This window comes from Pelobates fuscus, chromosome 4, assembly GCF_036172605.1.
Source record: "Pelobates fuscus isolate aPelFus1 chromosome 4, aPelFus1.pri, whole genome shotgun sequence".
Lineage (NCBI taxonomy): Eukaryota > Metazoa > Chordata > Amphibia > Anura > Pelobatidae > Pelobates > Pelobates fuscus.
The window spans coordinates 133,438,065-133,464,038 of NC_086320.1; the positions used below are offsets into that span (position 1 = coordinate 133,438,065).

Sequence of the window (25,974 nt, forward strand, 5' to 3'; positions counted from 1 at the left end):
ACAGTAAAAGGTGATACATTTGCAAGTGTGGAGTGGATACAGTACCACTCAGGAACATCAGGCCCAGGGGGATCAGTTCCTTGTGAATGTGGGATCCAATCAGTAAAAGTTACAGGACTCACCACCACCAGCTGGTCTTATGTATACAATTTGGAATTAATATTTTTGGTACTTATACTACACTTATTGTTGTTTGCATACCATTTTTTTTTTATATAAGATGTGCATAGATTGTGGATATTTCTACATTTTCTCTATTTAAATCTGGAAATAGGTGCACTCACACATCAGCTGAAAAGTCCCTGTAAAACCTAATAATAGACATATGGTTACGGAACTGGGAAACCACCAAACTTTGTCACAATGCATTTCGTTTCTCCAAAACATATCTTGCACATTGAAATTACCACATTTAAATATAGAATGTGTGAATGTTTGTGGCCAAAAAAATCCCATAGATATTGTATGTATGTATATGGTTATAACACAGCAAAAAAAGGGATTTCTGAGCCAGCTGATCCAGTACAAGACTAATGGATTGCAGCAGTATATAGAGATTTTTTATCATTTAGAAAAAACATTTTTTTTTTTAAATGGTGTGTTCTGATACATAAACTCAAAATGGTTATATATTGCAATATCCATAAATAGCAATACAGACCTGCAGTATTAATTTACAAATATCATTTCCCATGTTTAAATGTCCATCTAAAATTTTAGAGAGTTCTGTAACGAAACACGGTTGGCGCTCATACTGTTGTTTTCCATCTTCCATGAAAAGAAGTGAAAGGAACTGCAAGCATGCTGTGTAAAGCTTTGGGTGGCTTGTGGCTAGCTTTAAACACTCTGAAATGGTATCTAATAAAACAGCAAGAAACAAAAATTAAAACAACATCTTTTTAAACAAAGAAAAATAACAAAATATTTTAATGCAACATAGAAAATATGCTGGATTACTAAAATGTGAATTGATTTTACTGTATAATACATTACACTTTTGCTCACAGAAACACCGCAAGGACAATAATAATAATAAGAACAATAACAACAACAACAACTTATTATAGTGGTAGTGTGAGTTTAGAGATGCAAGGATGTTGCATTAGTTATAAGCTAAAAAGATAGAAGTGAGACAGGGGAGTACCTTATAGTATACCAATGCATGAAGGATAACTTTGCATGATGTTTAGAGTGTGCCTATATTTTAGAATTCTAATGGACAACTAAAGTACCACGTTACTATGGTGATATATTTTTTTTTTAACAGAACTCCCCTGGTGTTGGATGCAAAGTTGGCGAGGCTTTTATTGAAGAAATGTGCATTTTGGGTATAGGATGGAACTAGAGGGTGTAGGGGGTAGAGTACTTAGAGTTATCATGACACGGAACATAGACGGTATAGTGTACCTATAGCAAAATAACCTCTCTAAACGTGAGATATATGAAAATAATCTTTCTAAATGTCAATGGGCTGAACATGTCCAATAAACGCAACTGTTGCTCTATGAACTTAAGCAACAAAAGACTGATATAGCGTATATACACAAGAAACACACCTTCTGTTGCCATCTCGTATCCAGTTCCACAGACCACACCTACGATAGGGCATATGTCTCCAAATAAAAAAAAAAATGGGGTTGAGATAGTAATGCATAGGACCTAGATAGATGGACACATAAGCCAATATCGAAAAAGGGTAGAATACACTCTATCAAGATGAATGTGCTACCCAGAATCTTATTCCTCCTTCAGGCTTTATGGAGAGTGGTAACTAAGGGGGACCTGGCAGGCTTGCAAAAAGCAATTGATGAATTTGTTTGGCAACAGAGTAGCCAGGGCATTGTTGTATTGTCCACACACTGCAGGTTTCCAGTGCCAGAGGATGCAAAGCAGCTCCAGAACATCACCAAGCCACCATCATGCTTAAATGTGGGCAGAGTGCTCTTTTCAGAGCATGCTTCATACTTCTTCGCTCAAATATACTGCTGATCCATTGGGCGAAAAAGTTCCAGTTTTACTTCATGGTTCCACAGAACAGAATCCCAAAACGTATGTGGCTTATTTATATGATTTTGAGCATCCTTCAGCTTTTGGGCCAGTAGTGGTGTACGTCTTAGAGTTCTGGCATGGAAACCTTCTGCGTTTAGTTTGCACCTTACTATGCTAACTGAAACCTCAGTGCTTGTTGTCACCAAGTCTTGCTGCAGGTCTTTTGCAGTCACTCAAGTGTTTTTCATAACCTGCCTTTGCAGAAATCTGGTCACAGTCACTGGCAGCTTCTTTTTTCTGCCCCATCTAGGTAGTGTAACCACTGTTACTTCAACTTTTTGAACTTGCAAACTATGCGTCCAACGTTGTCTCTAGGAAAATTCAGTGCCTCCGTTATCTTTTTGGATCCTGTTCCTCGTTTGTGAATGGCGATGGTCTCTTCTCTTAACGTTGTGGACCATTCTTTTGTGCCATATTTCTAACATGCAGTCAAATGTGATACTCAACAAACCTCTAGTCAGTTCAGGTATTTTACGTTTTCCCAGCTCAAGCACACCTGGTGAAACTAATGAAGCCCTTGAGTAGTTGCATCAGGTGTGCTTGAGACAACACATGTTTTGCATATTTGTGGGATTCTATTCAGGAGGCTGAATAATTTTGAGACTGGAGAAGTCATTACAAGTTGTATTTTCAGTTGAATTTGGGGAAACCACTGGAAGCATTTGTTGTGTTTAGCTATGTCAAGTGCTTTTGTTTGGTATGTTCATTGCAAACAGTAAACTGTAAATCTGAATGTTAATGGGGGTTATATAATTTTGATTACACCTGTAAGCGAAATGTCTGGAGAATCGGGAAACATGAAATACATAGCTAAATGGGAAGCAGATCTGGATCAGACTCTAGAGGATTTGAATTGGAAAGGCAAATGGGAAGCAGCAGCAAAGTCCTCAATTTGTGTTACCCAACAGGAGCAAACATATAAGATATAATATTGAAGGTACACAATAGCAGTGCAGAACTGTAAAATGGGAAAGACAACAGATGTATACTGGGAAGGCAGTGGGGGCAGGACACATACATACATATGTGGTGAGAATGTCCTAGAGTCAAACAACATCTGTTGAGCTCCATCTTTCTTAGGCTTATACACATGGACCCTTGAACCTTTCTCCTAGCCATACCATTGAAGGGTATGACGACAAGGGAGCAGATATTGCTCAATAAGATTACGCTGGCACAGGTTTAGAGGAGTGATCAGATTCTTAATAATAATAAAATCATTCTGAAGGTCAACGATAACTTCTTGATGGATAAGCTGACAGATCACAGTTGCGACCTTTGACAAATTGTGGCAGCCCTGGGAGTTTTATTGTCATATGTGCAAGATGACTCACCTTGGGTCTTGGAGCGCGGAAATATGGGAGACAGCGGTGTCCGCTGCGGGGAGGGGATACTTCCCCTTCTTTGCCCTATCCCCTGTTCTTTCCTTTCCCCTCTTTCCTACAATTTATTTTCCCTTTATTGGGTATTCTACAATCCCTTTTCTTCTTTGAGTTTTTGGTATTGTCCTGTTTCTTTATGAGGGGCAATTTTGTTATGAGTACCATGGAGGCTGGGGTCAAGTTTATAAAATAAGAAAATAAAGAGCACTGAATGGTTAATATTTGATGCATGTTTATCACTGTGAGATGTACTTTGGTGTGATCTTAATGTTTAGCGTTATAAATTTTATGCCTGACTACTTCTCTTTCTGTAATTAACGCCATCTTTGCCATCTAACCAAAATAAAGAATAAAAAAAAAGACTGTACATATTTACATATTTAGATCTGTTATTTTAGAGGAAGACGTGTAATATGATAAGACCCCCTTGGGATCTTAGGCTTACTTTCTGTGACATGAGTTTTAAATTGTACTGGAGAATATTTTTCAGATTTTCAACTTATAAATAAAGGATTCTAACCTAAAATCACATAATAATCATAAAAATTGTTTTATACAATTTATGAGAGCAGTGGCAGAATATATGGAGAAGAATATGATTATGCAAAGACTTACCAAGGAGAGCAGTATTATGTTTTGCCAAAGCCGTTTCCACTTGCAAAACGGTCTGACCATTTTTTCTTAACAAGGTAGTTAAACATATAAAAATATCCATCCAAGCATGGTGAATTGTAGAACTAATTTGAATATCTGAAAAAACATTAAAAATAAGAACAAAATAAATAAATAAATTCAAATTATTAATAAATTAAATAAAATAAATGTAGTACTTTGTTAAAAAAAAAATCAGGAAGAGAGATAGTAACTCTTGTATAATGGCTGTAATGGATTTCACATCTTATTCTAGTGCAGGCTTTCCCAAACTCCGGCCCTCCAGATGTTGCTGAACTACAACTCCCATGATTCTATGAAATAAATAAAAAAAAGCTGAGAATCATGGGAGTTGTAGTTCAGAAACATCTGGAGGGACAGAGTTTGAGGAAGTTTGTTATAGTGCTTATGCCTTTTATTTTGTGTTAATAAGAACAGTGGCCATTTAATATTCTGAACTGCCTGGTTTCTTGCTGTTATATTGTATGTATGAGTAGTTGTTATATTGCATGTATGAGTAGTTTGAAACATTAAATCTACAATCAATTCTGCATCCACAGGAAAAAAAGATCAACAGAGATTGAGCTGATTGAATAAAAGATTGCTTTCGTTCATAAAATGTATGGGACACATTTTTAAATGATGTGATAAAACAAAAGACTGCCAAATAATACAGTTTGTACTTTACCCAGTTGGCGCTTTAAATGTGCTACTAACAGGTTCACAAACTCATATAATTATTGCTGTAATGCAGCGCTTCCCAATTTGTGTTCCGCGGAACAAAATTGGTGTTCCGCAGCGATTTGCCTGTCGGGTCGCTCAAGCATTTAGGGCCATCCGATTGATATCGCTAAAAAGGGGTCCGGTCAGGTGCCGCGGGCGTCTAAGACCGCAACCAGATCCCTGTTGAATGGGATGCTGGGAGGAAGTGACAGCACTTCCCTACCAAACAGAACATGCTGGCTGGAGGGAGAGGGAGCGCAGCGGGGAGTGAGCAGTTGCCGACCTGGCAAACCATTCTCAGCCAGCAGCCTACAGCACTAAAGAAAAAAGGTAAGTTAAACATATGTGTCTGTGTGTGTGTATGTGTACCTGCGTCAGTATGTGTATCTGCCAATGTGTGTGAAAGTGTAGATTTAGTCGCTGTTACTGAGACATGGTATAATGAGAAAAATGACTGGGACATAGCAATACCAGGGTATTCTTTATATAGAAAAGACAGGGAAGGCAGGAAAGGGGGAGGGGTGGCCCTGTATGTGAAGGTTAGCATAAAATCTAGCCTAATAAAAGTTAGTGAGGCGAACATAGAGTCCGTTTGGGTTACATTAGAATTTGGTAATCACACAGTAACTCGTGTAGGTGTGATTTATAGGCCCCCAGTACAAATTGAAGAGTTAGATAATCTACTAGTTGAGGAAATGGCTAAAATGACATTGAAGGGGGAAGTTATCATCATGGGTGACTTTAATCTTCCTGATGTGAATTGGAAAACAAAAATAGCTGCTTGTGCCAGGAGCACACATATTCTAAACTCCCTACTGGGATTGTCTCTAAAACAAGTCGTTGAGGAGCCAACTCGTAAAGAAGCCATACTAGATTTAGTGTTAACAAATGGAGATTTGGTATCCGATATTACTGTAGGTGAAAGTTTAGGATCCAGTGATCATCAGTCAGTGTGGTTTAATATAAGAACAGTAACTGAGTCACACCACACAAAAACAAAAGTTTTAGACTTTAGAAAAACAGACTTTTCTAAAATTAGAATATGTGTAAAGGAGTCATTATCAGACTGGAGCAATTTAAATGGAGTCCAAGAGAAATGGGATTATTTAAAAGTTGCACTAGTGAAGACAACAGAAAATTGCATTAGGCTTGTCAGTAAAAGCAAAAAATTCAAGAAACCACTGTGGTACTCTGCAGATGTGGCCAAAATAGTAACAAACAATAAGTTAGCATTTAGTAATTATAAAAAAAAAACAGAGTGAGGAAGACAGAATGATCTATAAGATTAGGCAGAAAGAGGCTAAGCAAGTTATAAGAGCTTCCAAATCACACACAGAAGAGAAAATAGCACAGTCAGTAAAAAAGGGGGACAAAACTTGTTTTAGATACATAAATGAGAAACGGAAAGTAAAACAAGGATTAGTTAGATTAAAAACAAAAGAAGGAAGGTATGTAGAAGAGGATAAAGGTCTAGCTGACTGCCTCAATTAATATTTTTGTTTGGTATTTACAGATGAAAATGAAGGAAAGGGACCTCAGTTAAGAAAAAGGTTAAATGAGTCATTTATTACAAGTGAGTTTACAGAGGAAGAGGTTCTATTTCAACTGTCAAAAGTAAAGAAAAATATGTCAATGGGACCTGATGGAATACACCCAAAGCTATTAAAATAGTTTAGTAGTGTACTAGCAAAACCATTAACAGATTTATTTAACCAATCATTGATAACAGGGGTAGTCCGAGAAGATTGGAAGTTGGCGAATGTTGTGCCCATTCACAAGAAAGATAATAGGGAGGAGTCGGGCAACTGTAGGCCAGTAAGCCTTACTTCAGTAGTGGGGAAAGTGATGGAAACCATGTTAAAGGATAGGATTGTTGAACATCTAAAAACACATGGATTTCAAGATCAGAGACAACATGGGTTTACTTCAGGGAGATCATGCCAAACTAATCTTATTGATTTTTTTGATTGGGTAACTAAAATTATAGATCAGGGTGGTGCAGTAGACATTGCTTACCTAGATTTCAGTAAGGCTTTTGACACTGTTGCACACAGAAGGCTTATCAATAAACTGCAATCTTTGAGTTTGGATTCCAATATTGTTGAATGGGTAAGGCAGTGGCTGAGTGACAGGCAACAGAGGGTTGTAGTCAATGGAGTATATTCGAAGCTTGGGCTTGTCACCAGTGGGGTACCTCAGGGATCTGTACTTGGACCCATTCTCTTTAATATTGATATTGCAGAAGGTCTTGATGGTAAGGTATGTCTTTTTGCTGATGATACTAAGATATGTAACAGGGTCGATGTTCCAGGAGGGATAAGCCAAATGGCTAATGATTTAGGTAAACTAGAAAAATGGTCAGAGTTGTGGCAACTGACATTTAATGTGGATAAGTGCAAGATAATGCATCTTGGATGTAAAAACCCAAGGGCAGAGTACAGAATATTTGATAGAGTACTAATCTCAACATCTGAGGAAAGGGATTTAGGGGTGATTATTTCTGATGACTTAAAGGTAGGCAGGCAATGTAATAGAGCAGCAGGAAATGCTAGCAGAATGCTTGGTTGTATAGGGAGAGGTATTAGCAGAACACTGGTGAGACCATAGGCAGTGGCGTACATACCAGGGTCGCAGAGGTCGCGGCTGCGACCGGGCCCGGCCCACCAGGGGGCCCGGCCGCCCCTGCGACCCTGTATGTACCCACTGGGCCAGCCTCTTCTCCTGGGGGCCCCAGGAGCCGGCCACCTCAGGGCCCCCCGAGGCTGGCCCTGCTTACACCCGGCGGGCAGTCAGGCTGGCGGGTGCGCGAGGGAGCACTCTCCCCTGAGTGCTTCCTCTTCAGCTCCCTCGCGCACCGCACTGATACTGGAGCGGCGCGCGAGGGAGCTGAAGAGGAAGCACTCAGGGTAGAGTGCTCCCTCGCGCATCCGCCAGCCTGACCGGCCGCCTAGGAGCCCAGCAGCACCACTGGACCCCAGGGAATCCCCTCAGCACTCCAAAAGGTAGGGAGGCTGGGGGGATTAAATTTAAAAAAAAACATGTGTGAGTGAGTGTGAGTGTTAGTGTAAGTGTGTGTGAGTGCAAGTGTGTGTGAGTGAGTGTGAGTGTTAGTGTGTGTGTGTTAGTGTTTGTGTGTGAGTGTTAGTGTGTGTGAGTGTGTGTGTGTGTGTTAGTGTGTGTGTGTTAGTGTGAGTGTTGGTGTTTGTGTTAGAGTGTGTGTGTCTGCTAGTGAGTGTCAGTGAGTGTGTTACTGTGTGTGTCTATTACTGAGTGTGTTTGTGTGTGTGTGTTAGTGAGTCTGTTTGATGTCTGTTAGTGAGTGTGTGTTTGTCAGTGAGAGTGTATGTTTTGTAAGTGAGTGTGTATGTATGTCTGCCGCTGAGTGTGTCTCTGTCAGTAAATGTGTGTGTCTGTTAGCTAGTGTGTATGCATTTGTTCGTGAGAGTGTGTGTGTGTGTCTTCAGCACTTACCTTTCTCCAGCGCCGGACTCCCATGGTGCTGGGGATCCCTCCGCCTCTCAGCTCCGAATGCGCATGCACGGCAAGAGCCGCGCACGCATTCAAACCGCCCATAGGAAAGCATTACTCAATGCTTTCCTATGGACGTTCAGTGTCTTAAAATGGCAGAAGCGCCTCTAGCGGCTGTCAGTGAGACAGCCACCAGAGGCTGGATTAACCCTCAGTGAAACATAACAGTTTCTCTGAAACTGCTATGCTTTCAGCTGCAGGGTTAAAACTAGAGGGACCTGACACCCAGACCACTTCATTGAGCTGATGTGATCTGGGTGTCTGTAGTGGTCCTTTAAGTGTGTGTGCATCTGCATGCACTGGCGTACATACCGCGGTCGCAGCCCTGCAACCCCTGCGATCAGGTGCCCGCCGCCATGTGTTGCTGCCCCGGCCCGCGCAGAGTAAGCGCGAGGGGGGGGGCACGGATCAATTTTCGCACCGGGGCCCCATGGGTCATGTGTACGCCACTGACCATAGGCGTGCGCAGCCTATTGCATTAGGGTGTGCACCCTAAAGCACAAACACACACCGCATGTATGTATATATATATATTTTTTGTTTGTTTGTTTTATATATATATATACAGGGAGTGCAGAATTATTAGGCAAGTTGTATTTTTGAGGATTAATTTTATTATTGAACAACAACCATGTTCTCAATGAACCCAAAAAACTCATTAATATCAAAGCTGAATATTTTTGGAAGTAGTTTTTAGTTTGTTTTTAGTTATAGCTATTTTAGGGGGATATCTGTGTGTGCAGGTGACTATTACTGTGCATAATTATTAGGCAACTTAACAAAAAACAAATATATACCCATTTCAATTATTTATTTTTACCAGTGAAACCAATATAACATCTCAACATTCACAAATATACATTTCTAACATTCAAAAACATAACAAAAACAAATCAGTGACCAATATAGCCACCTTTCTTTGCAAGGACACTCAAAAGCCTGCCATCCATGGATTCTGTCAGTGTTTTGATCTGTTCACCATCAACATTGCGTGCAGCAGCAACCACAGCCTCCCAGACACTGTTCAGAGAGGTGTACTGTTTTCCCTCCTTGTAAATCTCACATTTGATGATGGACCACAGGTTCTCAATGGGGTTCAGATCAGGTGAACAAGGAGGCCATGTCATTAGATTTACTTCTTTTATACCCTTTCTTGCCAGCCACGCTGTGGAGTACTTGGACGCATGTGATGGAGCATTGTCCTGCATGAAAATCATGTTTTTCTTGAAGGATGCAGACTTCTTCCTGTACCACTGCTTGAAGAAGGTGTCTTCCAGAAACTGGGAGTTGAGCTTGACTCCATCCTCAACCCGAAAAGGCCCCACAAGCTCATCTTTGATGATACCAGCCCAAACCAGTACTCCACCTCCACCTTGCTGGCGTCTGAGTCGGACTGGAGCTCTCTGCCCTTTACCAATCCATCCATCTGGCCCATCAAGACTCACTCTCATTTCATCAGTCCATAAAACCTTAGAAAAATCAGTCTTGAGATATTTCTTGGCCCAGTCTTGACGTTTCAGCTTGTGTGTCTTGTTCAGTGGTGGTCGTCTTTCAGCCTTTCTTACCTTGGCCATGTCTCTGAGTATTGCACACCTTGTGCTTTCGGGCACTCCAGTGATGTTGCAGCTCTGAAATATGGCCAAACTGGTGTCAAGTGGCATCTTGGCAGCTGCATGCTTGACTTTTCTCAGTTCATGGGCAGTTATTTTGCGCCTTGGTTTCTCCACACGCTTCTTGCGACCCTGTTGACTATTTTGAATGAAACGCTTGATTGTTCGATGATCACGCTTCAGAAGCTTTGCAATTTTAAGAGTGCTGCATCCCTCTGCAAGATATCTCACTATTTTTAACTTTTCTGAGCCTGTCAAGTCCTTCTTTTGACCCATTTTGCCAAAGGAAAGGAGGTTGCCTAATAATTATGCACACCTGATATAGGGTGTTGATGTCATTAGACCACATCCCTTCTCATTACAGAGATGCACATCACCTAATATGCTTAATTGGTAGTAGGCTTTCGAGCCTATACAGCTTGGAGTAAGACAACATGCATAAAGAGGATGATGTGGTCAAAATACTCATTTGCCTAATAATTCTGCACGCAGTGTATATATATATATATATATATATATATACACATATACATACATACACACACACACACACACACACACACACACACACACACTGCTGTTTGTGTGTGTGTGTGTGTGTGCTGTTAGTGCGCTGTGTGAGGGTGCTGGTAGTGTGCTATGTGGGCGAGGGTGTTGTTAGTGTGTTGTGTGTGAGGGTGCGGTTTGTGTGTGAGGGTGCTGGTAGTGTGCTGTGTGTGAGGGTGTGTTAGGGTCCTGTTAGTGTGCTGTGTGAGGGTGCTGTTTGTCTGATGTGTGATATGTGTGTGTGTGTGGGTGCTGTGTGTGTGAGGGTGCTGTTTGTGTCGTGTATTTGTGAGTGTGCTGTTTGTGTGAGGGTGCTGTTAGTGTACTGTGTGTGAGAGTGTTGTGTGTGTGACGGTGCTGTATGTGTGCTGTGTGTGTGAGGGTGCTGTATGTGCGCTGTGTGTGTGCTGTAGTAAATATCCCCCCTCCCTTCTTACCTTATGATAGGGAGGGGAGATCCTTGCTGCCATGTGCCATCCCTGGTGGTCCAGTGTAGAGTATACTCTAGCCTGCGGGGCTACAGTTCACTCTCGCGAGATCTGAGCGTTGCCACGGCAATGCTCAGATCTCGCGAGAGGAACCTGGCGAAGCTTCTGTTTAGAGCTCCCCGGGTCCTCTCCTGCCTCCCTCTATGCTCCTGTGGGCCGGTGAGGTAGATCTTTGATCTCCCCGCCGGCCCATGGAGGCTTAGAGCAGAGCCGGCACTCTGCATGAGCCTACAGGGGAGATCCGGAGATCTCTCCTGCCGGCAGGGGTCAAGTCCTGGGGAATAAAGTGTAAGAACTCTCCCAAGATTCCCACCCCCCCAAAAAATAATATACACTCGTGTATATATACGTGCACACACACACTGACACACACATATATATACGCGTACACACACATACACTCACAGACACACACACTTACAGACACACACATACTCAGACACACACATACTCAGACACACACATACTTAGACACACACACACTCACAGACATACTTAGATACACACACAGACATACTTAGACACACACACACAGACATACTTAGATACACACACAGACATACTTAGATACACACACAGACATACTTAGACACACACAGACATACTTAGACACACACACACACATACTTAGACACACACACACACACACACACATACTTAGACACACAAACACACACACACACATACTTAGATACACACACACACACACACACAGAGACACTCACAAATTATTATTTTTTTTAATTAAAAATTGTCCACCCAGCCTCCCTACCTGGAGTGCTGGCGTGGACTTGTCCCTGAGGTCCAGTGGGTCGGGTGCCGGTCTCCATCTCAGCCGTGGCGAGGGAGCTGTGTGCTGTCTGCTTCCTCTCACCGCGCGGGCTGTCTGCTGTAGCTGGGAGCCGGAATATGACATCATATTCCGGCTCCGGCATCAGCAAACGGCGCGCGGCGAGAGGAAGCAGACAGCACACAGCTCTCTCGCCGCGGCTGAGATGGAGACCGGCGGGGGGGGGGGTCCATTACCTCTTGCCCTCCCCCCCCATGACAGGGGGAACTCGGAGGGCATTTGGGGGTGGCAGAGTGCCTGCAGGAACGCGTGGGAACATTGTTCCCACGCGTTCCTGCAGGACTCACAGGCGTGCCGCGGGGATTAGGGTGTGCCTAGGCACACCCGGCACACCCCGTGCGCACGCCTATGGGTGAGACCTCACTTGGAGTATTGTACGCAGTACTGGAGACCGTATATTCAGAAGGATATTGATACATTAGAGAGAGTACAGAGAAGGGCTACTAAACTGGTTCATGGATTGCAGGACAAAACTTACCAGGAAAGGTTAAAGGATCTTAACATGTATAGCTAGGAGGAAAGACGACACAGGGGGGATATGTTAGAAACATTTAAATACATAAAGGGAATTAACACAGTAAACGAGGAGACTATATTTAAAAGAAGAAAAACTACCACAACAAGAGGACATAGTCTTAAATTAGAGGGACAAAGGTTTAAAAATAATATCAGGAAGTATTACTTTACTGAGAGGGTAGTGGATGCATGGAATAGCCTTCCAGCTGAAGTGGTAGAGGTTAACACAGTAAAGGAGTTTAAGCATGCATGGGATAGGCATAAGGCTACCCTAACTATAAGATATTTCGAAAATTGGGCAGACTAGATGGGCCGAATGGTTCTTATCTGCCGTCACATTCTATGTTTCTATCTGTGTGTGTATGTGCCAGTTTGTGTATCTGTGTATCAAGGTGTGTATGTGTGTGTATATATGTGTGTAAGTGTATCTGTCAGTGTTTGTATGTGCCAGTGTGTGTGTATGTGCCAGTGTGTGGTTATCTGTGTGTCAATGTATGTATCTGTGTGCCAGTGTGTGTGTATCTGTGTGTCAGATACTTACACACACATACACACACAGGCACATACAAACACAGATACACACACCTTGACACACAGATACACACACACCCTGTGTGTCAAGGTGTGTGTATCTGTGAGTAAAAGTGTGTGTATATGTGTGTCAGATACATACACACTGACACAGATACACACACCTTGACACACAGAAACACACACCTTGACACACATATACATACACACACACACACTGTGTGTCAAGGTGTGTGTATGTGTCAAGGTGTGTGTATCTGTGTGCCACTATGTGCCAGTGTGTGTATCTGTGTGTCAGATACATACACACACACAGATACACACTGACACATACAAACACAGATACACACCATCACATACAAAATAAAAGGATTATGCAACGGTGCACATTTTGGGTGGTTGTTCCACGATGTTGATGCACTATGTCAAAAAATTCCAGAGGAAAATTAATTGGGAACCCCTGCTGTAATGCTATTCACAGAAACTAAGACTGGCTTCAGCAGTTCAGATAAATTCTAATGCTTCAGAGTGATCTTCCAAACACCATGGTGAGTCAAGGGTAACATATTTTCTTCATTTGTCAACATATTTATAATAAAAGAAGCAGCATTCAGATAATAGAAAAGATCCAATTTTCTATGTCTGCATTGAAGGCAATAGCTTAAACGAACCACACAATTGCCAGAAAACGCACACATTGAAGTAAGATATTTGTTTGCATCTCATCCAAGATGAAAGCAGCAGTGAATGTAGATATATCAAAAAGTTTAAAAAAAATTGTCATCCCACATGACAAGACTGTCCTACAAATGCAAAACCTGATTTAGATAGCACAATGAAAAGAAAACATTACATTACTTGCTAATGTAGTCTAATGTACTTGGTTTCCTCTATGCCAGACGCCTATCTTTCCCTTTTCCCATGCCAATACTTCCTTCAACCTGTACCATTCAAGCCCATAATCCTCTCCATTTATGCTGGCCCCCCTCCATGCCATTCACACCAATCTTGCTCTATTATCCACTCCCTTAATACAAGCATTCCCTACCCTGCCCTGCCTTCACACCAATTCCCTATAACATTCACTCTCTATGCAGAACCACCCTATATCTCCCATTCTTTTACACCAGATTTACCTAACCCTCCCGATGATGCCCAAATCCTATATATTCTTTCCCTCTGTTACATTTATCCATAATCCTGTCTAATTATTTGCCCCATTTCCTCTTCTGTCCAATGCAATTCACTCATATATTCCTTCTGTACTAGAATTCTCCCTAAATTTTCATATTCTTACTTGTACACCCGAATCCTTTTCTCTTTACTTACTGACATTCAGCCATATTCTTATCAGTCTATTTCAGCCTGCCCTTTCCATTTTTCCCTCTAACCTAGTTTACCTCTTCAGTTTATGCCAATCCTTTCTGTTCTTCCCTTTCCCTTATACAGTCTCTCTATTTTATGCACACATTAATAACTATTTAAAAAATTTGATCCACCACAAAACTGTGACATATGTAAACAGTCACAGAAACTGCTGTTAGTTTTTCTACAAATTTCCCCAGACGTAACATTTTCTAGAACTGTTTTGATTTTTTTTTATGTTTAATTCCAAGCTATGTTGTTTGAACATCACACCATTATATTCAATGATTTCCTGTAAAGTACTTTTTTAAAAAAACACAAACAAACAAACAGCTTCTTCCATGTTGAAATGTATCTCCTAATCCCGAATTTCCTGCTATGTCCCTCCAGTCACATCTACTTTCGATCTAAATGTGAACTTCCTTTTATTTAAATCCCCTGAATATTATAGGGACACGATTGTCACCAAAACAACAAAGCAGTTTTGGTGTATAGATCATGCCTCGGAAATTTCACAGCTCAAGTTTTTGCCATCTAGGAGTTAAATTGCTTTTGTTTCTGTCCATGCAGTCCTAGCAACATCTCCCTTGGCTGTGACTTACACAGCCTGCATTAAATAAAATGGTTTCATTTTCTATTAGATGTCAACTTACTTCAGAAGTTTTTATCTTCGGCTCTGTAAATTGAACTTTATTCACACACAAGCTCTAAAGAGCCTGAGAGGAGAAGCAATCAGTGGAGTACTAAGGGGGGGGGGGGGGAAAGGTCGGTCCGCCCCAGGTGGCACTCACTAGGGGGGTGCCTGGGGCAGACTGTCGGGTCCTGGGTCACTGACCAAGGACCCGACAACAAGAGGGGGCCCGGCGGCTTGCTCGATATGCCGCCGGGTGCGACATATATGTCTGCATGTGTATGTCTATCTGTATGTGTGTCTGTGCCTGTGTGTCTGTATGTGTGCGTGTCAGTGTTTGTCTGTATCTGTGTGTGACTGTGTTTCTATGTAACTGCATGTGTGTACCTATGTGTCTTTCTATTTGTGCCAGTGTGACAGATCCATCTGCCTAAGTATTATCTGCTGGTTCGTCTATTTTGTTGTGCATTCGTGGAATTACCTGCCCGTACGTCCCTGTTCGTTTATTTCAGTTATACCGAATAAAACTACCGAACGGACGGCCACCCAGAAAAGAAGTGTGCGGCTTGTTAACCTATTGGCCTCAATTAGAACATTGTGGTTAATCGCAGACACCTCTTCATTCGAACCGTATGCAGGGTGGTCGTCGTTCGTATGCCGACCACGAGGCGGCGGCCATTTTAAACACGCGAATGAACAGCGGTGTTCGACGAGGAACTTATGGAACTCCAAACGGAAACTTTTTCTACCGAACACTGCTGAAACTGCCGACCGCCCTTTTTATCATCGGGCATATGAACGCCGGTCCGTTCGGGACTTTTTATTGTACGAATGGACTTAACCCAAATAGCAATCCCATGGAGTCATTCGTATACCGAAAGAACAGTGTGAAAGACTTTGACTCCATGGCGATTGAACGGTGTGCATTGGGTCTAAGCGCTATTCGGTAGTAATGTGTGCTCAGACCTAGGCTCTCTGGGGATACGTTATACGAATTAAATGCATTCGGAAGTTTTACATTTATGGATTTTTAGGTGTTTTTATTATACCATATAAAATGGCGGTTTGCCTCTATCCATGGAGATAATTGGATTTCTTCCCAATTATCTCCAGGATAGAGAGGAGAGGTTTACTTGTACAAAGGGGAGTGTTTATACCTGAGCCACTGTGATTGGCTACTGTACTTCATTTGTCCCAGTCTTCCATCTGGTCCCCTAGGGGAGTGTCCACCAGGCATAAATACCGGGCAGGTAGCCCTCATTAAAGCAGATTCCTGTTTTACCCTCAAGACGGAGCTTGGCCTTGTGTTTGGGGGGGATTACTACTTGGGAGTATTTTTTTGCCTGTTCTAGGAGAGAAGGAGTTCGGATGATTCTCTGTTCGGAAGTTTGGAGCATTCCCTTATATTCTGTTCGGGAGTTTGGCGGTCTACAGCAACAGCGCCTGTATCTCTAAAGGGGGGGGATCAACTAAACGGTGGTTTCACTCATTTATGCTGGGAGTGTCTTAACAGACAGTGTGTATATGTAAGTAGATGTGTATATGTGCATACATCTCAGCATTTCGCCTACACTTCACACAAATACAACCCTGCATCCAAATGTCAACACTACATAAAACCATATTAAAAAAACACATTAGGGGGGTCTGCCTTGACGTTGGCAGGTGGGTTTACCCTCTCATGGCCATTGGAGGTAACTAAAAACCTCCATTTGTTTAAAAATGCATAGGGATTAAGGAGAGAGCGCAGGTAACTTGTTTTTCTTTAGATTTTACTATATATTGGGGGTTATGTGTACTGTAGTCATTGCTGCCGACAAGTAGTGATGGGAGTGAATGCAGGACTTAACTTTTTGCATTTGTATCCACTTTTGGTATCACACAGCTTTGTTACAATGCTGCCACCCATCCCATGTGTTCCCTATTAAGGGTTGTGGCGAAACCAACCTCGCCACTGGGCCCTGGAGAAGCCTGTTTGCTAGCCTCCTACCTACTGACTATGGCCCCTGGGTTATTTGGGGCATATTGTACTGTATATTGCTGCTACTGGCCCTTTTAACAGCATCTATGGACATATTGGGACTTTTGGGACTACTGTCCCTTTAAGACTGTGAAGCATATTCGAGTGTACTGCCTGTAATATTATATATGTATTTATAGATGTGTTAAGTTTATCCTGGGTGATTTGTATGCAACATTCATCTGATTGTTCGGTAGAATCACTCCATTCAGTATATTGAGTGAAACTACCGAACAACCAGACCACCCAGGAATGAGTGTGCCTCCAATTACCGTTTGCAACAATGTTGCAAACAGGTAATTGGCAATCAGTGCAGTGTGGTCTTTGTCCTCTGGGTGCCGCCATTCGGGAAACAAACACGTGGCGGCGGCCATCTTAAACTACCGAACAGCGGTGTTTTGCCGTCGAGTGTCTGGAACTAAAATCGGACACTTGACTAGGCAAACACCGCTGAGACCTCCATACTTCCAGAAATTCGTATGGAAACTACCGAATGACCCGCCGTTCGGTAGAAAGAGCCCCATAAACAAGGGAATTCATTCAAACCCTCTCCAGGCTCTATAACACAGGCAATTCGCCTGTTTTCATTCCCTTGTTTGTGACCGACCGCAGGGCCAAAATGCATGGAACTGTTTTCGGATACTTTACCCATGCGGTCGGTCAAATCTTTGGAACCCCATATCTCACGAACCATTCATCCGAATTACTTGAATTTTGGATATGTTGTCCCCCTGAATAAGGGCTATCCAGCGATGCTGGATTTAAAGGTGTACCCCCGGGTTTTGGGGTACATCCAGAACTTGGCTGAAAAAGTGTACCGGATAATTGAGTTTAATGTTATCTGAGGGGAGGGGATGTGTGGGCTGAACCATGTATGTGATTGGTTATTTTATGCCTCCCCCTGGGTGTGGCCTGTATGTGGATTAGTGTAATAAAAGCCAGGCTGGATGAGCCAGTCCAGAGTTCCTGTTTTACCCTCAAAGTGATGTGTCGTCTCATTATTGGGGGGAAGGATTTATTGAGTGCTGTTCCAGTTGACTGCTAGGAGTACAAGCCTATTCGTATGGTTCCTATTCAATGGTCTACAGCATTCATATGCTTGGGAGAATTTAAAAGGTTTCTCGGATTCGGTGATTGTGGTGTCTGGTGGAGTGCTTGGAGTCCTCAGGAAGCACTAGGAGCATCCATTAACGGAGGTACCAAGTCGGGGTGCCAGGTGATCCGTTACAAGGGTTAATAAATGTATAGGGGTGTATATAAAAAAAAAATACCCCCTTCTGTCTCAGTAGAGATGTCTTTGCCAGAAGCTCAAGGAAGCAAGGTGAATGGTTGGAGTTAGGACCCACCTAGGGGGGTCTGCCTTGATGTTGGCAGGTGGGCTTACCCTCTCATGGCCATTGGAGGTAACTAAAAACCTAAATTTGTTTAAAAATACATAGGGATTAAGGAGATATCGCAGGTAACTTGTTTTTCTTTGATTTTTACACCCGTACATTCACTCACACATACTCCATCCAAAAACATGCTTACATTCAAACACACAAACACTGCTCGGTGCTAAACACATAAAAAAAATACAAGCACTACTCGATGCTAAATACATTTTAAAAAATTGCGGGTGTTTTTTAAAAATTTTTAGCTGGGGGGGTGCCAAATCTCGGATCTGCCCCAGGTGCCAAATGCTCCAGGTACGCCCCTGGAAACGAGCGTCATGAGTACTAACACGCGCACTTCAAAATCACCAAATCTGGAGTGTGCTTTGTACATTAGAGTAAGCCTCCTTACTGAGGGAGTGGCTAACTGTTCCCAGAACGTTTCTGTGATCGCACCAGACTCTTAGCCATCTACTTTATAATGATAAATACCATTGTCTACTAAATCTAAGATTGGGTTGGGGGATTTAGTTGCTCCCTATACACAAATCCTTGTATACACACACAATAATGTTATACGTAGGATTTCATTCTCCCTTTTAAGAGCTTATGTCCTAAGTTTTAAGCACTTAGTTATGACATTTTCATTTTATAGCTGGCATATACCTTTTAAAAATGTGTACATATTAAAAGTTGTTTTCTATTATTTTTTAGGACTTTGTTGAACTCTTTATGCCCTTAGTGAACTTGTTGAACTACTCCTATTCATCACTAGCTTGTTGGTTGTTTCATATATTAGGGGTTACCCAGCGGCGTACACACACTCCATGGGGCCCCGGTGCGAAACTGATCCGTGGACCCCCCAACCCTTACACTCTCCCCCCTGACCGTGGCCACCCCGACACATACATACAGACACAAACACATACACACATCCCCAACAGACACAAACATACATACACACATGCAGACACATACATACAGAGACACACACAGACACATACAGAGACACACACAGACACATACAGAGACACACAAAGACACACAGGCATACATACACACATACAGAGACACAGACACACATATACATACAGATACACACATACAGGGACACAGACACACACATGCATACAGATACACACATACAGAGACACAGACACATACACACATACAGAGACACAGACACAATCATACACACAGAGAGACAAAGACATACATACACACAGAGACACAGACACACATATACATACACATACAGAGACACAGACACAATCATACACACAGAGAGACAAAGACACAGACATACATACACACAGAGACACAGACACACACATACATACACACATACAGAGACACAGACAAAAACATACACACACAGAGACACAGACACACACATACACATACAGAGACACACACATACAGAGACACAGACACAGACATCCATACACACATACAGAGACACGAGTCACTTCCTCCCAGCAGTGATGATGTAATCACAGGGGGCCCGGTCGCGCTCTTAAAGCGCCCAGCGCAGACCGGGCCCCCTTACAATCCATGTCCATCGGGTGGCCCTCAAAGCATGGGCCACCCGATGGACCCCTTAACATGCGGCCCCGGCGGTTTGCCGCATGGGCCGGGGCCGCAAAGCGTGGCAGCTGCTACCTGGTCGCGGGGGGCCGCAGGGCGGCCGGGCCCCTTGGAGTGCAGGGCTTGGTCGCAGCTGCGACCGCGGAACATACACCACTGGGGTTACCCCCCACATAGGAGTTGTATATAGATTTAGCTCTTTTTCAATTTTCTATTTATTCACACACAGGTAGCTCCTGCATGGTCAAGCAAGTTATTAACAAAGCAGTAGATAAGTAATTCTAAAACAGAATTTGCAATAAATGAGGTGTAAACATCAGATGGATCTTTACATGAAGTGTTTAGGAAGACTGTGTAAGTCACATGCAGGGAGGTGTGCCTAGGACTGCATAACATAAAAAGTAATTTAACTCCCAAATGGCAGAGAATTTAAAAGAGACTGCAGGGGCATGATTTATACACCAAAACTGCTTCAGTAATCTAAAGTTGTTATCGTGACAATAGTGTTCCTTTAAGCTATTAATCTGAATCCTATCTCATAAGCATTTATTTTTCACGCATATTGATAATTAATACAATAACTTCCGTTTTAAAACTTTTTCATTGTACATGTTTTTTTATGCAAAGGTTTTCCCTCATTGGTTAGAACTGCAGAGTGTGGTGATCATGTATAAATAGCCGACAATTATAATTACTGTAATCATACTAATTTAATAGATAACCAAATCCTACGTGCTATCTGTATGACTTACCTCTCCAACCTTTCTTATGCCGCATTGAAAGCAGTGAAAACATTACTGCTAAAAGTGGCTGTATCACTTCATCCTGAACTGCAATATTGGCATCGACAATCAGGCAAGCCTGAACAAGTCTTGATAAAGAAGACAAGTATTCAAGTATCATCAACACCTAGTCAACACAGTAAAAATGTAAATCATTCCATGTTTAGTAAAGCTTAGTAAAATTTAGTAAAGCTTAGTAAAGTAATTACCAGTAAACAGAGTCATATTACTGAGTTTGGGATCTTCATTCAAATTCTAAATGTAGTAAGTAATTTCTCCAAATCTAAAATATAAACACTACCCCAACATTCTAATCTACTTTTACAACACAATTACCATGCAGTGGCTTATAGTGTTTTTCGAAATCAGTAGTCGAAATGCTTACATTTTTACACAAATTATTTACCAGTCACTATTGTCATAAGGTAGGATTCAAGCAGATGATTGTAAATCCAAATGTTCAGTAAGTTCCTGATTAACATTAACTCTGATTGCAGGATATTCTGATTGGTGGTGTTCGGTCCTCTGGTACCATGCTTCACATCTGGTGGTGGCCCTCATTAATACTTTTTTTTTTTTTTTTTTTTAAAGAAGATGTTACATGTAGTCTAAACTTCTTATACAATGGTCTCTTATTCTCTATCACAGTTTGTCTGATAGAGAATAATCATTTACAGCTGCCTACTGTTCATGGGTGTCTTAAGTGGAATCTCTTGCCACTATTTTTCCCAAAAAAATTCATGTCATATGTGTGTTTTCTTCTGCCAGCTGCCATTTGTATTTTTATTGAACGTGGTATACATGAAAAAAAACTTTAATAATGATGACATTTGCAATAAAATAACTTTTATTCCACAGAATATAATTTAAAAAAATAAGAGAACATTCCATGGAATCTTTCCTAGTAAAACACTTTAAAGATAGCATTGTTGTGTAAAGGAACTTTAAAAGTTTTACTTTGTATGCCTAAGCAGCATACAGAATGAATTTAATGTAAAATGTTTCCATGCAAATACACGCACGTTTAATGTGTTAATGTGTCTATGCAAAGACATTAGGGAAACATTTAGAGTTGATGGCTCACATGTATGTATGCACCGGATCAATATTAGTTACTACCTGCAGTAATAAATATGTAGCAAATCACTTGCAAGCAGAAGAAGCAAGTAAAGTATTAACTCTATAAAAACCATATATTTTGTAAACATTCAAAATAAAATGCTTTATTTCCATGTTTTTGTTCGTTTTACCTTTGCTCGTGTCCCAACAGTCATTAGTTATGTAAATTAATAGGATGGAGGGAGGGGGTGGGGATATCTCTACTCTGATGATCATTGGCATCATGTGGTAATGAAACTCAAAATATAAAAGAAATGTATGTTTACCAGTGAAGCATACTTAAAAACAAATCTGGTTAGTATCAATAATTTACAGAAGATGAAACATTATGTCCAATGCACATACATCAATATATTACTATGTGTGTAATTATTATTAATCAATAATAATGAGAATAGAATCTGACCTGTGACTTAATGGTTTCAGCATGATCTTGAGAAATTTGTGGGGATTTCAGATCAAAGACACATCTTTCTAGCCATGTTGGCTTTATAAGACTGTAAAGATATAGAGAGGGAACATTAGCAGTTGTTAAAAGCAGTACATTATAATTCAAAGACTAGTCAACAAACACATCAATAGATTGTAGTTATAAAACAAACAAACAAACACTATAAGAGAGCGCAATGGAAAAGTACATCTAAAACAACGATAAAAAGCAGCTAGATACAACAGAACCTTCCCAAGTTCCAAAAAATATCAAATAACAACCAAATAGTATCAGCGCTTAGAAGATATTCCCCTTCATATGTTTTGGGAAAATATACAAAGCAAATAAAATGATCAAATAGTGAGAGTCCCAAAGTCAATTGTAATTATAAAAAAAGGGTATGTTCAAATAGACGGGGTATGTTAATTTTTGCACAGTGTTCAGTATTTCATTTGTAATTCCTATCTCAAATCCAATGGAAACTATGTATCCACCTTGGAAATAGGTGAAACACAGATATAGTGTAACACTGTTTTATTTATTAACCAGCCTATGTGCAACTTTCAGGTAACTATTTGTGTTTGTTAGATTATTGATTAGGTTATATAGATGCATAAGAAAGTGAGAGAGAAAATGGGGGAATGGGAGAACATTAATGCCATATTTGCATTTTTTCTGCTATATCATTGGAATGGATATTTTCTAGGTATTTGGCTAGCACAATGCATTGTTAGAAAGTTGTTCCCTGTAAAAGATTTATTTTTATGACACTTTAATATACTGTTAAAGTTTTCCATTAATGTGTCCATTCCCTATTTTCCATACAAGGTACTAGCTTACTGTAGGTGTCAGGAAACCTCTCTGGCTGGCTCTGGTGGGACTTAAACCCCTGTCTCCCACTTTCTGCATCAATGCTTTGCTCAGTGTGCCACTGTGAAACCAGCTCTCCATGCAAGATTCCAGAGGGTTGCTTATAATATTAATTGCTTGTTTTGCAGAGCACCTACAGGCAGCACAGGTGCTGTCTTTCAGTGTTATTCACCTGACCGTGCCTGTTTAATTTTCTGTCTGCTGCGTGTTCCAGTCTTTTGGCTTGTCTGACTACCCGGCCCATATACCAATCCCTAGTTAGTTTACAGCTATCACTCTTCTCCGTGCTCCTGACCCTTGTCTGTCTTGACTATGTCTTGGTTTCAGTGTTCCTGTTACCTGCCTGTGTTTAGCATTGTGTATTTTGTATTTTCATTTTTGCATTTTGTCCCTCTCCTGACCTGACTCTAAAGTTCGGTAACACACCTCTTCCTATCCCTATGTCTTTGCCTTTGTTAGATCGCTGCAACTCAACTTGCTGAGGATTCTCTTACAAAACCTGACAGTAGGTTAGTGAAGAAATAGCAAGTGGACGTATGCAAAGCTACTGACATATGTGATCCAGAGACAAAAAAATATTTTCTTCACTCTGTCTTATTTATGTTCCATCTCGATGTGGTATAGATGTATCTATGATGATTTGGAAGGCACAACCCGCACCTTCTCCTAACCCAAAATAATAAAATCAAGTTTTATTCTACAGACCAGTAATATTAAAAGGATGCGCTGAGCTCTTATATGCAACTACTTGGGAATAATAAAGAGCCCCATCAAAACAGAATAAAATGTTGCAGACCATGCATTCTTCTTTTGTCTTGTGTACAAGACACCCAATGACTATTTTCTTATCAGCGATACATCCACTTGGGCAAGCTGTGGGGTAAAGGTATGAAATAAGTCCCTATTCCAATCCCTTTATAATTGTTTAAGTATAAATTGGTATTTACTTGAGGAGAATTGATGTATAATATGGGGTGCTGCCTTTGGACTAGTTTTTGTCATTAAAACTTTTAACTGTGTAGTTAACACTATGAATGGTGTTTCAGTTATCATTTACACTGGTTTAAACCCTTAGTTTTTAGAGGTTGTTTTTCTACTGAAATAAAGCAATCCAAAATAATGAAACTTGACATTAATGTATCCTACATTTGAGCGCAGTACCACATTTGTATTCACTGTCTGCATTTTACATCCTTTAACATTATAACAGGTGAAAGAAAACAAATCGTTTTCAGTATTTGTTCTGCATTCTTGCTACATTTCTGAAAGGGATTTTCTTTTGTTAGTTTCAAAGTGAAAATCTTAGGAATTTGTTTTTCTGCAAAGGTGTAGGAAGCTCACTAACAACTGTGTTCATCTTTTACCTTGTCAGATCTGTCAATATTTGTCTTTCAGACAGGGCACTTGCAGTGTCTTTTGGATTCGTTATTAGCAGATTCTCCAGCAAGCTGCATATTGCTGACAAAAGAGAAGGACTGACGAGAGAGCACTGGTCAGGCATACCAACAGAAACACACATCTCTCCTGAGCTCAGAGATGCTGTTCCGGACTTGTTGTTCTGACCTACAGAAAAAGAAGAAAAAAAAAATGTTTACAGTCAGTGCTTGAGGAAGAATTTGTATTCGAATATTATATCATGGGGATGTGAATCTAGGTGCAAGGAAATTGAGTATCAAAGATTAACTCACAAACGAAGCAATTGAGAAAAAAATAAAACTAAGGTTAGATGTTTATGTTGGATACAATTAGTGCATACCCTGGTATAATAAAATGAATGACTAGTGAACTATTTTTTTTAAATGTATTTTTTTTTTTTTTTACCGAGATGCTGGCTATTAAGAAATATGTTATGCTTTTTTTTTTTGCTTAGCGAGGCAAGCATGGTTTTATTCAATACACATTTCTCATGCATGATGTTCTATACCTTGATCCAGCTGGTGGTCAGCTATATTTTCGCAAACTGGAGAAGCAGCAAGTGAAATCAGGTGTTCTGCACTACTTGAAGAAGAGGCTACAGGAAGGAGCTTTGTACATAGGGAAAAAATAAGATTTCTATTTCTCAATGCCCAAATATAAACATATTATTTTATTTAAACAAAGCTTTTTATATTACATTGTGTACATTAACCATATATAGATATTTAGTCACAGGGGTAACTAAAGTTTTATATATATATATATATATATATATATATATATATATATATATATATATATATATATATAAAATAGATTAAGCATAATAAAAAGTAGTAATTAATTTGCCTTCCAATGCTCCTTTTTAAGTAAAAAAAATAAAAAAATACTGAAATCACTTTTATATCTATAGTAATACTGATCTAGTCTTCTTTATATAATATGTACAAAGTGACAAATAATATTGGCCTCACAAATCGAGGAATTGCACCTTTGGGAATTTCAATTTCACACAATGCTGTTAATGGGAAAAAGTAAAAGTGCTGAGCTTTCTTCATAACAGCATCCATGCAAGCTATGGGCATACTACTTTAAACATATTTCAGTCCATAATATAAAAATAAAGGAAACAAAACATAGTTTTTTTGTTAAGAAATGTTGCAACGTGAATTTTATATCCATTGCTGCTGTCCAATAGGGATGAGATTTTGAGTGTAAGTCTTATTTCTGTGTATAGAAAAGAAGGTACCAGGAAGGATATGTGGAAATAAAATTTTTATAGAAGTAATTGGGAATTTAATACTATAGAGCAAAATAAAAGATTCATATGTATGCACACCTTGTTAATACTATGCATGCATACTAAACCTAACTGATTTAATGTTATAATTTGACTCACTCACTAGGACTACATAATAGTGAATCATATGTACTCCAAGGCATCAATGGTAAGTTATAAAGGTAGATTTGCATTATTTAGTACCAAGGTGCAATACACGCGCCATTT

The 25,974-nt window shown here is 40.6% G+C and overlaps 1 protein-coding gene across 1 annotated transcript in view; it reads right to left on the reverse strand.

Moving 5' to 3' along the window:
• RTTN (rotatin) overlaps positions 1-25,974 on the reverse strand; it is a 189,757-nt gene that overhangs the window by 30,406 nt on the left and 133,377 nt on the right. Inside the window, exons 36-41 of the mRNA XM_063451614.1 lie at positions 24,976-25,075; positions 24,416-24,614; positions 22,158-22,248; positions 20,603-20,759; positions 4,047-4,181; positions 662-858 (exon numbers count right to left, since the gene is read on the reverse strand). Coding sequence (XP_063307684.1) covers positions 662-858; positions 4,047-4,181; positions 20,603-20,759; positions 22,158-22,248; positions 24,416-24,614; positions 24,976-25,075 — 879 coding nt within the window. The remainder of the gene's footprint in view (positions 1-661; positions 859-4,046; positions 4,182-20,602; positions 20,760-22,157; positions 22,249-24,415; positions 24,615-24,975; positions 25,076-25,974) is intronic.